The sequence below is a fragment of the Alosa pseudoharengus genome, unplaced genomic scaffold (genome assembly GCF_046254945.1).
Source record: "Alosa pseudoharengus isolate Yale_2024_CS ecotype anadromous, Long Island Sound unplaced genomic scaffold, YU_APseudo_1.1 YU_APseudo_1.1_scf_16, whole genome shotgun sequence".
Classification (NCBI taxonomy): Eukaryota; Metazoa; Chordata; class Actinopteri; order Clupeiformes; family Clupeidae; genus Alosa; species Alosa pseudoharengus.
Genome location: NW_027468630.1, coordinates 34,008,460 through 34,024,005, shown reverse-complemented (window position 1 = coordinate 34,024,005; position 15,546 = coordinate 34,008,460). Strand labels below are relative to the sequence as shown.

General features: G+C 41.3%; 1 protein-coding gene across 1 annotated transcript; it reads right to left on the bottom strand.

Annotated features, from left to right (window-relative positions):
- Positions 1-1,080: 1,080 nt before the first annotated feature.
- Positions 1,081-14,695, bottom strand: LOC143125966 (low-density lipoprotein receptor class A domain-containing protein 3-like). Its single transcript, XM_076287838.1, has 6 exons — positions 14,393-14,695; positions 12,796-12,945; positions 11,097-11,222; positions 10,598-10,735; positions 7,309-7,645; positions 1,081-2,130 (listed from the first exon to the last, which is right to left on the bottom strand). Exons 1-6 carry the CDS (start codon positions 14,442-14,444, stop codon positions 1,977-1,979), a joined length of 957 nt encoding a protein of 318 aa, XP_076143953.1. The 5' UTR covers positions 14,445-14,695; the 3' UTR covers positions 1,081-1,976.
- Positions 14,696-15,546: the final 851 nt, after the last annotated feature.

The window sequence follows — 15,546 nt, the reverse complement described above, 5'->3', positions numbered from 1 at the left end:
AATGGGCCTTGGCACAGGCTGACTGCTGGGGGGATCCTCCGGGGTCCGACAGTCAACAGAGCTGGCCGCCACTGTCCTGCCACCGAGTTTGATGGGCAGGTGATTAGCATTTCTCCCTTGTTTCCTCTTTTGTTTTCAGGCAGAGGGGATAGGTATGTTTGCTGTTTGGCAGAGTGAGAGTAAGACACACACTGTCTGCTCCTCAGTGGGGGACGAGTTCGGTCAAGAATGGCGCCCGGCTGGTTTGATGGACTTTGCTGCTGATAAAATGAAGCGGCACATCTTAGGCTTTGGGAGAAACAGGAAAGGCAATTGATTTGGGTCAATTGGCATTCCAAGGTTTTTAATTTGTTAATTTTGTGTTTGTGTGGAGGGGTTATGTCACTTCCACCTTAAAAAAGAGAACGAAAAAGGGGGTAGTCTACATAGGCGCAATTAAGCAACATTAAAAATATCAGCAATTAATCATAAAAAAGCAGAGGTGAAATAATGGTGTCTATGTGATCCTCTCATTGCAGAATACCAGTTTGTTCTTATTTCTCAATGGCCAATGGCCCGGCCACATTGGCTCTTTAGACTGCCTCGCTGATATATCTATTGTTCCCAGATCACTGATATGTGTGCAAAGTAGTGATACAAATGGAAGGGGGGCATATTAGGCTTCATTAATGAGGCCTCCCCTATATGTTTGGTTTGCATGGAGATGGGCCTGTCTCTGTAGCCACAGCTGCTCTATTCTATTATATCAGTCTATTCTCTCTTCTATCTGTTATGTACACACACACACACACAGCATTAAGTCCCTGCCCATCATATGATAACAGATTTCATCTCTGTTTCTTTTGAAAGCCTTTTCCAGCCTAGCAAGTCTCACAATGCAAACATGTCCACAGATCTGATTTCCATTAGAAAACCATGTTATCTGTTACCAGCACAGATATGAACTGTGAACAGCTGAAATGTCAGATATTCTGGATGTTGTGTGTGGACATGTCCTACTTCCCACAGAATAGGTGTTCTCGTTATAGATTATGTAGTTAAATAAACTGCTCAACACAAAGTCTCATCAGTCAAGCAAACTGGAAAGGACAGTTGACTTCATATGGTCTTTATAAATGACAAGACAAACAGCAGCATTTTGAAATGTGAGGAGCGCCACCTAGTGGATTCTACATGTTAACACTGTAACATTGTCAATAATCACAAACACATTAACAAGGATATTGCAGAACATTGTTTTTCATAAATAATAGGTGTCTGACATCTGTTTTGTATTGAGATCCTTCTTCATCATTTTTTACAAAATTATTTCTCTAAATAGGTAATGTGAAGGAACTGTGTGAGTAAAGGAATACAGTCAACTCGAAAAAAAATGTACAGTCTGAGTGGTGTAAGAGTTTAACACATATCTGGAACTTCTATAGCTCTGTTATTCAACAGAATGTCCATTTTACACAGCTGGTTAGGCCCCCTCTCAAGACTCATGCAATATCAGAAAGTCCACTAGGGAGCAGTACAATCATACAGATGAAGTCCTTGCCACGTTTACTTTTTCCAGTTGTTACAATTGTATTCTGTATTTCCTCATTATTTACTTTATACAGTCTTTTGTTGCCTGCTTGTGGCAGTGGAATAGTAACACTACTGTAAGTAGTTTGCAGTTATTTTCCAATTATCAAACATAATATGGCACAGTGTGCATTCTTCATGATTTAACAAGAAAGAGAATGATAGAGAAGAAGCATTTCTTGTGTGAATCACACAAACAGTCATTTTCAGTCATATTCCTCATTCCTTCTTTCCGTCCTTCACACTACAACCGTTGCTGTTGGAAGAGTTAACTGTCAGCGAGGAAAAACAAAACAAATATGAGTTTCAAAAAGATATTTTGAAGACATGAGAGTGCTATTGGGCACGGATCCACTCCTCTACGTGCTTGAGAGTGCCGAGTTTCCTGCTGAGTTCCTGCTCAAGTGCTAATCCCTGAGTGGGTTTGCGTCGGGAGGGCTGTGTGCTGGGCTGCCGTGAGTGGGAGTCTCTAGATGCTCCACAGAGGCTTCATACGTGGGCAGATCTGGGGTCGTCTGGGGCAGATAGGGGGGAGGTGGAAGGTCAAACCAGGATGGATAGCTGGGGAAGCAAAAAGAGGACACTGAGCACAAACAGAAAGCTGAATGACAGACTGTCATTCAATAAGGCTCCCCCCAAGAGCATGGACAAGATACAGACATCTATATGAATATATAGAATGTGTCAGCATAGCTAGATGGTGGACTGTATACTCAATATTAATGCTCATTTGTGGCTTTGTATCTTGACATTTAATTTTATGAACGATAGCCCCTTGAGATGAATCATCTCGTTTTCAAGGGGGTCCATAAATACATTAAATGCCCTTTTTTGAAATAATAACAAAATACATACTAGACAAAACACAAGACACAAACACATTCACACTCAACACAACAAACATTGCACCCCAGACCAGCCCCCAACCCCATTCCTCACCAACCACTAAGTTTCCAGCACACATAGGCATGTAAACAGAAACACAGGGTAGGTTAGCACGCCTGTGAACTATACATAGCACTTGAATAAAATAAAATAGAAGAATCACAATGTATGCCCTTCTCTTCACTCTGAGCATAAAAAGACAAGAGAGAGATAATATAATTAAGAAAATAAAAATAATAATAAAAAATTAAAAATTAAGTAAAAATAAAATAGTAATAATTTAAAAACATGAGCACAGAGTTTCAAAATGCGTCATTATAGCTGATTTGAAAATTTGGAGAGATGTGATAGACCTTAGAGAGGAAGGAAGTGCATTCCAGTCTGCCGGTGCTCTAAATTTAAAGGCCCGACGCCCAATTTCCTTATTGAGCCGTGGGGTAACTAGGAATAAGTGGTCTATGTGCCGGAGACTGTATTGGGAACTAAAGGGAATTAATAGTTCTTTCAGGTATAACGGGCACTTAAGGTAAATACATTTAAAAACAAAAGTTAACCAGTGGAGCTGCCTCCTGTTTTTGAGACTTGGCCAGTTCAAGGCCTCAAACATTGTACAGTGGTGGGTTCTGTAGGGGCACCGGAGCACAAACCTACAGAGACTATGGTATAATACATTAAGAGGACGAAGATTTGTATCAAAGGTACTGCCATAGATAACATCACCATAGTCCAGTATCGGGAATAATAATTGCATCACAATTCTTTTCCTAACATCTTGTGAAAAACAATCAATGGAACGATAAAGAGATTTCAGGGAGCCAAGTATTTTTTTAGTTATATAATTAATATGAGATTTAAAGGATAGCCGTGAATCAAGCCAAATGCCTAGATATTTAAATTTCTCAGTTTGTTTGAGTACTGTTCCATCATTCAGGGTAATTGACCAGTTACTTAACATCATTGAGTCAGGTCGGGTGGAAAACAACATATTGTATGATTTTTTCTTATTTAAGAGAAGCTTATTTGATGAGAACCATGACTGAATCCGGGAGAATTTAAATTGCAAAGTGTCTTGTATTTGTGAGACATTGGCTTCAGACGCATACAGAACTGTATCATCAGCATATAAGTGGATAAGACAATCAGAACAGACTTGCGGGAGATCATTAATGAATATTGAGAACAACAGAGGGCCCAGTGATGAGCCTTGTGGAACACCCTTATCAATAATCTTATACTCTGATTGACTTCCCTGAAAGGAGACACATTGAGTTCTATGGTGAAGAAATGAATTAAAGAAAAATAAAGCATTAGTAGAAAGCCCTATAGAGTATAGTTTGTCTAGCAGAAGGTATGGGTTGACCATATCAAAGGCTTTTGATAAGTCAATAAATATGGCACTTGTGGGCATGTTATTATCAGCTGCTGACCGGATGTCATTTGTAAATTTTAGGAGGGCAGTAGTAGTTGAGTGGCCTGGTCGAAAACCTGATTGGTGTTGAGATAAAATGTTGTTTTCTGTAAGATATGATGATAATTGATTGAATATAAGTTTTTCAAATATTTTTGCTACGCTATTAATAATCGATATTAGTCTATAGTTATTAACATCAGAGGTGTCCCCTCCTTTATGAAGAGGAGATACCCTCGCACTTTTCCAGGATGATGGTGTTTCACAGGTTGTGAGTGACAGGTTGAACAAATCTGCCAAAGGAAACAACAAAACGTGAGAGGCAAGTTTAAACATTTTTATATCTAGACCATCTGGACCTGCACTACATTCAGAACTAAGATTGTTAATGACCTGCTGTACATCAGTTGGAGAAATAGATTTAAAACAAAAGGAGGTACTCCTGTTCTGAGTAGGGAATGGACCCGAGTGAATAAAACTAGATTCAGAGCAGCCAATAGTGGAAAAGTGTTGACTAAAGATTTCAGCTATTATCAAAGGATCACACACTCATTGTTGAGGTTAACATGAGTTGTAATAATTCAGTGGAAATGCATGGATTCCAGTTTCTTCCAGTAGCAGCAACTGGAATCCATGCATTTCCACGGAATTATTTTTGGAATCTGATCCCTTATCATACCTGTTCATTCTTACTCGTTGCTCGACTTATCGTGACTAAATTCAAGATGGCTGCAAACGCTAAACTTCGTGAAGATACTGTCTGTATAAATCGTCTTGTAAGTAAACTACCAGTGCTTTTTTAAAGTTCTCAATGTCTCGTTTTAAATGTCAGGGCCCTCGGAAGTCTACCAATGAAGTGTGGAGATACATTGAGCCTCGTAAATGGTGTAAAACAGTGATTTATTTGCATGGCTAGCCCGATGCCGAAGCACCACCATTGAAAAAGCTGTTGGTAGCATCGGCTAACTAGCGCCAGATTTTGGAGTGCAGGGGACATACGTTCACACTTGGTATCATGTTTCAACACACTTTAGGTCAATATCACACCGGAATTCTCCTTTAAAAGGCTGAGTGTGCAACACTTCAACAATCGTGAATATTTTGTTAAATGCACATGCAGAGGAGGAGCAGCGGCCTCGTTACGAGAGAGAGCGGGCGGGGCGAGGAAAGGCTGCGTGAGTAAAAAGTGCAGCTCAATTAAATGATTTTATCTTATCTTTAATTTAAACAGTACAACATAGAACATCAATGTGTGGTGGTCGGTTTCGATTTCGTGGCGCCCAGCCACAGATTAGTCAACGTATGGGAAACACTGAAGGTGTAAAATTAAAAATATTTAGCAGCACACGTTATGCTTGACGAATCGACGCGCATATTTTGCGTCGACGTATTTTTTGCGTCGACGTCATCGATGACGTTGACGCGTCGTTCCAGCCCTAGCAGTGGGAATCAGTGTTGGGCAAGTTACTTCAAAATCGTAATGTTACATTATAATATTACTGTCTCTGAATTGTAAGGCATTACACTACTATTGCATTACTTTTAAGTTACTTTCACCAAAATATCTAGAAATATGGATTTGCCATTCTAAATGCAGTTTATTACGCTCAATGCAGCTCATTGCTATTCCAATGGAGGGAGATGTGGTATAGCATAATTACTGAGCTAGGCTTAAGGCTAACAACATACAGTAAGAATGCAATAGGCGCAGTGCTTATGATGCAAAACAAGGAACAATCATAGTCAGAATTTTGTTAAAAACCGACAAAAGGTCAAAGTCTGGTAAATTGTGATATAAATACTGTTACTTTAAGGCCTAGGCCTGCTCAATAGAGAGCCTATTGTAAATCAAAGCTTAATAAAGACATGTCAAGATGGTGGCCTACTGGCCATTTCGGTGTCCTAAGTGAGTGGCTTTGAGTGAGTGACATTTAAATGGTAACTCAAACACCTAAAGTAAAATAAAAGGCCTATTATACAGACCATTACTGTGTTTTTTTTAAAATTAATTTCTGAAGAAATGCTGTTTTCTTATAAATGGTGCACGGTCACTTTAAGAGCATTGATCTTTACGTTCTCATAATGCCCTTTTGCCAGCTCTTGTTTACAAGCCTTGTTTGTTGAGTTACATTGATAGCACAATATTAACAATAATATGCACAATGTTAAGTTGTTTTAAGCAGCCTTCATTGCTTTGGAAAGTATGCAATGACATGTTGCTTCACATTTCGTTTTGCAAATAAAAGTGAATTATGAGCCTGGTATCCACCTAGCTATCTGAATGGATTTTTTGTCGACTTGGCATATCATGTGCTTCATGTAGCCTAAATGCTTGGGAAACGAATTATTGAAGACCCACCAATTCCATTCTACTAGTACTACGTGGTGGAGATTGAGAGAACCCAAAAAGTATCAAACTTCCATGTACCATGGTGTTAGTGCATTCTGACATTGTAAACGTTATTGATGAAGAGTGAAATTGCAGTAAAGCTACTATTCATTGGTTACATTTGGGTGCCCCCTCTGTCCTTTGGTGCCCTACGCAAAGTGCGTGATGCGCGTGGTGGGAGCGGTGGCACTGCCAGGCTACACGATCTTTTTCTGCATTTCTATCCCTTTATTCTCTTTAATTCAAGTTCACAGCTCAAAGCTGTCATGCACTAGAAGAACATAGTTTGTGTTTTATCAAGAATAAAAAAGATTAGCGTGGCACCACTTTAGATGTTTCATTAAATTACTTTTTCGCGAGGCATAGTGAGATCTTTTGGTTTCGCACACAAAGTGCACTAACTATTATGTTCTTCATATCCTTGTCTCTGACAAGCTAAAAATAAAGAGCGTAGGCTTATGTCCATCCTGCAAATAGAGTCCGACTTTGAGTCTGCTGCAGCCACAGTCATCTTCAACCAGTATCAGGAGATACGTTCTACTATTTTGCGCGGATTTTTTCTCGTCTGTTGTTCTCGCGGTGGTGTTTGCGAATATGTATCAAAACAAAACAAGCGCTTAATTTTGGGTTAAAATGCATTGTAACGCGCGTTACTGAAGTTTGTACCGAGTAAATATTACCCAATTTTGTTTTTGTAATGCCTTACATTACCGCGTTACCGCAAACAGCAATACATTACAGTAATTACATTACTTTTGTAACGCATTACTCCCAACACTGGTGGGAATTAAGTGGAATCTCTCCCAGTTTATATTTAGGATATCTTGGATGAAGTTTTCAGAATTTATTTTATTAAACCGCCTTATTTTAATAAGTTTCGGAGGGAGATGAGGCAACTTAATTTTCCAAATGCAGAAGATCATGGAATGGTCACTACTTTAAATTGAGAAAACAGTTTATAGTCAACTTTTCTGAAATGAATGAAGCTGGATGCTCTGCCTCCCTCCACTTGGCACACAGAGACGCCTCATCACTCTCGCACGACTTCTAGACCCACCTGGAGTCCAGCGCTGCCTCCGAGTATGACGGTGGAGACCCAGCAGGGAGCGGACGGGCCTGTGGACTGCAGGAGAAAGGGCTTGGGCTGGAGGGCGCGGTGGAGGGAGGGGACAGGCGCGGGTACCCCGGGTCCAGGATGACGAAGTGGGACAGCAGCAGCGGCTGGTGGTGCCGGGCCTGGGTCCCGTGGCCGGTCAGGATGCCGCGCTTGCGCTGGTGGTGCAGGACCAGACCGAACAGAGCAGAGAGCAGGCCGATGAAGAGGGCGCAGCAAGTGACCACCCCGGTCATGCCCGAATAGTCCAGGTGGGACAGGTCTCGATGGGGGGCCGCAACTGATGGGTCAAAGGGGACAAAGACGGTTAATACTTAGGAGAGCTCATCCTGCTGATGGCCCAGTCCTTCAGCACATCACACATGTGTTTCTACCCATAGAACTACATCTGTCAGCCATGAGTAACACTATGCATGACTACTATTACAGATTACACTACTATTACAATTATAGTTTTGATATACATTTGGATTAGTGTTTTATTTAGGGTTTTAAACACTTTGATTAGATGAGGAAGAGGCAGAAAAATGAATTGGCAAATGAGGTTTTGTAGATGACACAGGTTCTATTGTATGTCGACATAGTAGAATTAGAGAGGATGCTGCAGGTTGACAGGAAATGGAGAACAAAGTTGAGTTTTTGCACCCCAGGCCACATTAACACTGAATTAATGGATGATTTCATGGGCTCCCACTGAGTGGAGCTAGAGCAGGAAGTGGCGTCTGGGGCCTGGCGGCTGGCCCTGAAAGAGCTGCTTCTCTCTCCACACTTCATGCTATGCTGGACGCGGTCAGCAGGACCGGGGGATGGCCTCGTTCTATGTGGGTTCTTGTTGTTTACTTTTATGCCTCCTTTGTGCACATTGTGTGGAGGGTAAATAGGGTCTTTAGAGAGGAGCACAGAAAAGGAAGTTGGAGTGGGAATGCTTCAGCATTGGTATCAGCCCTCCATGGCAACCCTGTGTGTGAGATGGGAGGGAGAGTCTTTTTTCTAATTGAATGACAGGGCACACTTGGGATGTGTTTTCATAATGTGTATCTAATCAAGACGGCTTCTAAAAAAAAAATCAATTTCCTGTTGTCTTTTTTTTTTGTCCGCGTTAATGAGAGTTTATAATTTCCTCATGTTTTTATGACCCTTTTGACAGCAGTTATCAGAGTGCAAACATTATGCATCCAACATGCATGAGACTACGGTCTTTCACACAAAACATTCCCTGGAAACCCCACTTTTGAGCGTGCTCTTTGAATTCTCATTCTCATATTACCACTAGATTGACAATGTGCTCACAAAGCAGAACACCACAGAACACTCGGAATCTTTCATTAGTTCGAAGAATTTAGTAATGTTCCACATCAGTGCTACTAGAAAACGGTGTGCCTTCTCTGAGGCAGACGGAGGTAAATTCTTCTCATGCTTCCTTGATACACCTGAAATTAACTTCCACTGCATGACTTGGTGAAATTTACATTTTGATTACAAGTTGCCAAAAAGCCCTTCCCCGAGTCCCCAACACTGAAAAGTTAATAAATCTGCAAGTCAGATAGTCTGTCTTTGCTAACAGCACAGACACCATCAAACACATACAATGAGGAGGGGAAATGTTTTCTTCTTATTGAAAGAACCGCAGAAGGCTGTGGCTATTATGAGGTGGACAAAAAAGACCCAGCAGCAATACAAAGGAAGAGGGTAGGTGGTAGCCTTGAGTGATATAAATTAGACGTGTTCCTCCCTGAGCAAATATGATCGATTGGCCTCTCTCTCTAATGTCTTCTTCAGGGCTGTGATGAGGGCTCGGGGAGATATCTCTGTGCTCAGACTGCGCGTTATCAGAGGGCCTGAGCGCAGATGAGTGACAGTGAGGAATGAGCACTAATGAATCAGGTCAGTGCTGCAGCCCCTACAGGTACACCCCCACTGTCTAGTTCATTTGCTCTGTCCACATCAAGCGTCCCTTTCTCCCTCTAGCCTGCAAGGCCTTCATGGTCTAGCCTCCACTTCATCAATGCAACTCCCATCTCTCCCTTCTTCCTACTATGTACCTAGTATAATTTCTTCTTGTACATTAGAATTTTTCTGCTCTGCAACATTGTTTTTGGTTTTGGTGCTTAAGTGTGTACACTCTTGATTTCAAACATAGTAAAAGTAACTGCATCAAAAGCGGCTGAAACCTAATAGTTATGATTTTGTCTACTGGTAATTTATTGTGTGGGAAAACGCCATGTGCAAATGGAATCAAAAACGTATTACCTCAATATGTCTCCTTTAGTCATCTGTGAATTGTCACCATAAGATTGGATGATTTCTCAGACTCGTGGGGTAGTGGCAGTCAATGTATTTGCCAAGTGAATTAACAAAATGCAATTTCACATCTTTACACTTCTCTCTCTAGTCTTGGCAGGAGAAAAGTTTCACTCACAACTTCACAACCAACTCAATCCATTACCAGGTCCTGCACCAGTGAAAGGTCTGTCAAACCACTCCCATTATATTTGTCTCCACTTATTTCATTCGCACGCCTACTGAGGTGCTGCTTGATACTGCCTCAGAAGTGATGGATGGTGCCGCAGTCTGATTCAAAGAAAGCACGACTTCTCACATGGCTACGCCGTTATATTGACTTGTCATTTTAAAATATGGTTCCCATCGAGTTCCATAAACATTGGCCGCTATTGGCAAAGTGAAATCTTGTCATGTACAGCCTCTATCAGCTATTCGCTTCTTACATGCGAAGGACCGTATGCACCCCCCATACATCAAACCCTTACTTTCGGGAATAGTGAGTGCACTAACTGCAGCTCAGCAAAAAGTTGTGAACCATGAAAGTCTACAGTAGGCTGTTTGCTTTTATATTAAATTATATAGCTACAGTGAGGAACAGTGTTGTGCTATTTCAATTGAATACTGTTTACTTTGCAAATCTCAGAGGACTTGCTCCAAGCTCAGTTCTTGAGTGTCAGCCTGTCTACATATACAATATGCAGTGTTTTGACACTAAACCAAACACTTTTATTTGATAATGTAGTTTAGCGTAAATAAGTAAAAATCCACCATGTTCACATAAATTTCCTTGGGTAATAAACTATCAAAGTTATGACCTGTTCTCACTTATTCTCCCCTATGAGACAGAAGAGCAGGCGTTTATGTAAGTGGAGTGATACATTCTGAATGCTTCAGAATGTTTACATCATGAACATATTGATTTGACCCCATATGTATACACATCCAGTACCTGTAGTGGCCTCACAGTTCTCTTCATCGCTGTTGTCCCTGCAGTTGTCTTCACGGTTGCACAGGAAGCTGAAGTGAACACAGCGGCCGTTGTTGCAGTGGAACCTGCTGGCACTCGCGCAGAGGTCAGCGTTATCGACTGCAGATCACAAGAGCAATGTGTAAGGTGTAAAGTGTCACAGGTGGGTTTCATCAGAAACCATTTGTAGTCCAGGGAGAGAGTGTTTTATTAATGTAACTGCTCCCTCGGATACAAACCCCACACTCTACTTATTGGGCAACAGGAAGTGACAAACGGACAGACAGTCAGAGAGGCGGTCTTAATGGGTCATTAAAATTGATGGACAAAAGTGGGCCATCCTCCCATGCTGAACTGATGACAATGCTCAGCTTGGGGGAGAGAGGCAACATTTGGGCAGATTATCTGCTTGTTCTGGCCCGGCTGGACGCCTGACAGGGCTTAGTGTGGAGCACACAGACGGTTCTGACGGGACACTCACCGCACTCGTGCTCGTCGCTGCCATCTGGACAGTCTGGGAAGCCGTTGCAGCGGAACCGCCCGATGATGCAGTGGACGCCATTGGCACATGGGAAGAAAGTCGGGGAGCATTTGGACCTCACCCTGGCTGTGAGGACAGATAATGAGAAAAAAACGACGTCTGAAAATATGGTGACTGGCCTATTAAGGGGTGTAATGGCACGCACTGCGACTTCTCAGCAGATTTCATTGCCATGTTGTTTTAGAGACCTATTCAGAAAGGAGGGCACTTGCTGTGCAGCAAACTGTGAAGTTCCCTGCCTAAACTAATGGCAACCCTACCCTCTCATTTCTCCTGGGTTTCAACATAACACTGCTTGTTGGAATTTATATTTAGGCTTCTTCCGTGAAAGATGATATTGTTACACACGGTCATTTGAATTGGGACGCTAGTTTGTTTTTTTCTGTCAACAAAGTCATTTTTAGCAACAGAAATCATGGCTTTAAAAGATTTGCTTCAAGAATTGTTGGCGTCAGATGGCAATCACTTTCTAAAGCTAATGGATATACTGTACATGTACAAAAAATGTATGACAGTGGATCACTTGTTCTGAAAGCAGCCTCTGCCTCACAAAAGCGTCTATGAGTAATGTTACATTCTTGTCCGGTCATACGCCCCCAGTGTTGTCTCTGGTTTTACCAAGTCATCCTTTTTTTAGAATCACAGCACAACACACAACAAGAAAACAAGACGGCGCACACAGAAACAAGGTGATCTAATGTTACACAAAGCCCATCGCTGTGACAGACAGAGAAGAGATCACAGTGAGAATCCACACCCCGGGGTTGTATATCCTGATGGACAAAAAAAAAATCAATGAGTACAACTCTGACTTCAATTCCCCTGGATAGAATCTAAATGGAAGGCTCTATGATAGTTGTGATACGTTTGTCCAGGAGGGATTAACTTTCTGTCAAATACTGTTGGGGGAGCCAAATAAATCCTAAATAACCTCTCTTTATTGATCCATCCATCTACAAGTATCCAAGGAGAGACTTTTAGGATATACCTCCATAATACACACACTGTGTGATCGCACATTTCACAATGCTCAACAAATTCATCATAAACAGAGCCTGAGACTCCAGTGGAAAGACAACACCAGGGATATTCCACCATTTGGGGAATTACACTCATTCCCCACCTCCCCTTGAGTTAAACCACTGATTTTTACCTTTCTCCAGTTCATCCAGCCGTTCTCTGAGTCTGGCGATACCAGTTTTAACTCCAGCCTAGCATAGGTCATTGAATCTGAGAAATCATTAGACCATTAGCTTCTCGCCTGCTAGCATCACATTTGAAAGTGTCTAAGATTTCCGGTAATTTTCCTATTGAAAACTTGTCTCCTCTCAAGTTACAAAGTGTAATAAGACCAACAGATAATGAAACGAGATCTTAGACACTTTCAAATGTGATGCTAGCCGGCGAGAAGCTAATGGTCTAATGATTTCTCAGATTCAATGATCTATGCTAGGCTGGAGTTAAAACTGGTATCGCCAGACTCAGAGAGCGCCAGAGAGCGGCTGGATGAACTGGAGAAAGGTAAAAATCAATTGTTTAACTCAAGGGGAGGTGGAAAATTAGTGTAATTCCCCAAATGGTGGAATATCCCTTTAAAGACGAATAAATGACACTTATGTGACGCTCCAGTTGGACTTACAGCAGCCCTTCTCATCACTATTGTCAAAGCAGTCAGGCTGTCCATCACAGCGCACAGCTCCAGGGACACACTGTCCATCTTCACACGTGAAGTTGCCTGGAATGCTGCATGTAGCGGCGGTGATGGTGTTTCCTGGGGGAGGCTGGCTGCCTGGAGGTGGTATACATAAGTAGGTCAACACAGAGCACAAGATAGATTACACTATAACAGAGAACACAAGCAGAACAAGCTACAATTCATCTAACATATTAGGAACTCACAATCATTCTCTCTCTCTCTCTTTCTCTCACACACACACATTCACTTTGCTTCTGTGCAGGTGTACACACCCAAGGGAGCATACAATTAGCGAACAATAGTATAACAAAAATATAGCAATGACAAATATCCATTTCATATAGTGTTCTTGAGTAAGCAAACACACAGAATTTAGGCTATGTGGTGCTGTTTTACACCGACTCTAAAGTTAATCATACCTTTGCAGAAGTGCAATTGCATCACTAGGCCTATCATATATCTACATCATGAACATGTTGGCAAAATGCAATAGCATATTCAAGTTTTTATTAGCCTATATTGAAAAGCAAACATGTCACAAAGTACGGTAATACAGAAAAATACAATGTGTTTTCCCCTGTATAAGTCTTTTGGCTGTTTTTTCATGTAACTGGTTCCTACAAAGGTCTTAAAGGCGTACTATTTTTGGTCAAAAATAAAAATGCACAACTGTAATTGTTAAAGCATGTATTTCCAAATATTACTTTAGGTTGACAAATGCAAACAAATGCATAAATCATCAATCAAGACAAACATGACATGCATAGAAATATGGCAAAACATGACCTTTCACCACTGTTTTCTATTTACAATAGCTCTACCAGGCTATGGTGTATTCGTTAACAAACACTTAGTTACACCTATTTAGTGAAATATGACAATCTCTAATAGCATGCAACACATCCTGAGTGGACCATAAGTAAAAGGTATTAGCGGTGCAGAGCTGTAGCCAGCCTATCAGGACGAGAACCTTCCCCAAGATGTTTGATAAGGAATTGCATTTTAAAGGGGATAACAGGAGAGAAGAGAAGGGTCAATGTTTTGCAGAAGGCCAAACTGATTAAGGCCTTATAAATATTGCACTTCAACATGTGCATCCAGCTGAAAGGTTTTACATTTGTGTGATATCTATTTTACCAAATGCCAAATTAAATATAACATCATAAATAAAGTAAATAGCCTACTAGGTATAATCAGCATTTGTTTGCTCTGAGAACACATTGTTCTGCTGACTTGGAATGATGTAAAGGGTTCCTAATTCGGAGATAGTTTGGCTCTCCTTCCCTGGATAACCATCCAGATGCTTATTAAGCTAAATTTCCGAATCTTTCACATCCGCCCCTCTCTGCCCTGTCATGTCCAGTCCTCCTCCATCCATCCATCCAAACACAACATGCGCTGTTGCTCAGCTCTCTCGTGCTAACGGAATGACAAGCCAGTGAAAATGCTGTTATTGTAGCATTGCAAAACATCACAACAAATCACTTGCCAAGATCACGTTGTAAGTGCTTTGTATCGTACTGTTTTTTTTCTAACTCACCAGCCAAGTTAGGTCCTGGCCCAGAAGTTAGCAAAATATACCAAATCCACATCCTTGGCTTTCCTACCCAGCTTGAAGTAGCCTACTACTACATAGCCTCAGGCCTGCATGACGGATTCCTACATCACACGAACAAGCGTAGATTCTGCTTTTCGTCAAGAAATTCACTCATTACCAACGGTCTGTAAACAGAACAAACCAGCGACCGCAAGCGAACATACATCAAAATTTCCGCTCTAAACGGGACGGACAAATGTAAGGGAAATTCGATTTGGGGTCGAGTCTCGTCGAATGCTCCCGTTAGAAGAGGCGGAGACTGGTGAGCGTTTTGCGACGGCTGCCCACAGTGCCTATCCGTGGGCAGACCAGGAAGTGGCAGGGGTAGAGGTAGGAAGTCCAGTTCTAATTGCAATCTAGTCTAAACCACCATCACACGCAGGAATAAGAAAATTAAGGAAATCATCAATGACTGACGTCAGATTGTATCACCTCGGATAACCTACATTTACATAGATAGATAGATAGATTACTTTATTCATCCCCAAAGGGAAATTAAGTGTTACAGCAGCAATTAATAATATAAACATATATCACATACATACATGCATACATACAAAAAAATAGGCTACAATTGGATAGTCTTTGTTGAAGAGGTTTATCCCTAATAGCCTATACCCCTGTACCTACAGAATTTACCTTTCCCCCCCTATATTCTTTATATAGCCATGTTATTTCCGGGTGTTTTACAGGAAGGCTACTTCCTATAATTTACCCTTCTCTAAATATTGCCAATAGTCTTTACCCTCTGTTGTGCAATAAAAAAAATGGGATGTACGGTGTGCATTGTGCTCAGAATGGTTCAGTGATATGCAGATTCTCCACCTCCCAAGAGATACACAGTGGTAGGTGCTGTTTTAACTGTTCATGTTTAAATGTCAAAAATAACTCCTTAGTACTTTACCAACCCATAATGGCAATTTACATTTTAAAACAGATATGTTGGGATAGACAGACAATAACAAATAGGTCTCACTCGTAAAAACCTGGCATATAGCCTAGCATTTTAGGCATGATGATAATCAGTGATGGGCCTTGAAGGTATACCTTACATTTGTGCTGTGGTGCATAAAATACATAGCTTTCTTAACTGCAAT

Bases quoted from the DNA above. Each gene is read 5' to 3' on its own strand.
- LOC143125966 (XM_076287838.1), bottom strand. From the start codon at position 14,444: ATGTGGATTTGGTATATTTTGCTAACTTCTGGGCCAGGACCTAACTTG. The intron at 11,223-12,795 runs GTAAGTCCAACT...CTGTCCTCACAG, and splicing joins TAGTGATGAGAAGGGCTGCT to CCAGGGTGAGGTCCAAATGC. The intron at 10,736-11,096 runs GTGAGTGTCCCG...TGTGATCTGCAG, and splicing joins CAGCGACGAGCACGAGTGCG to TCGATAACGCTGACCTCTGC.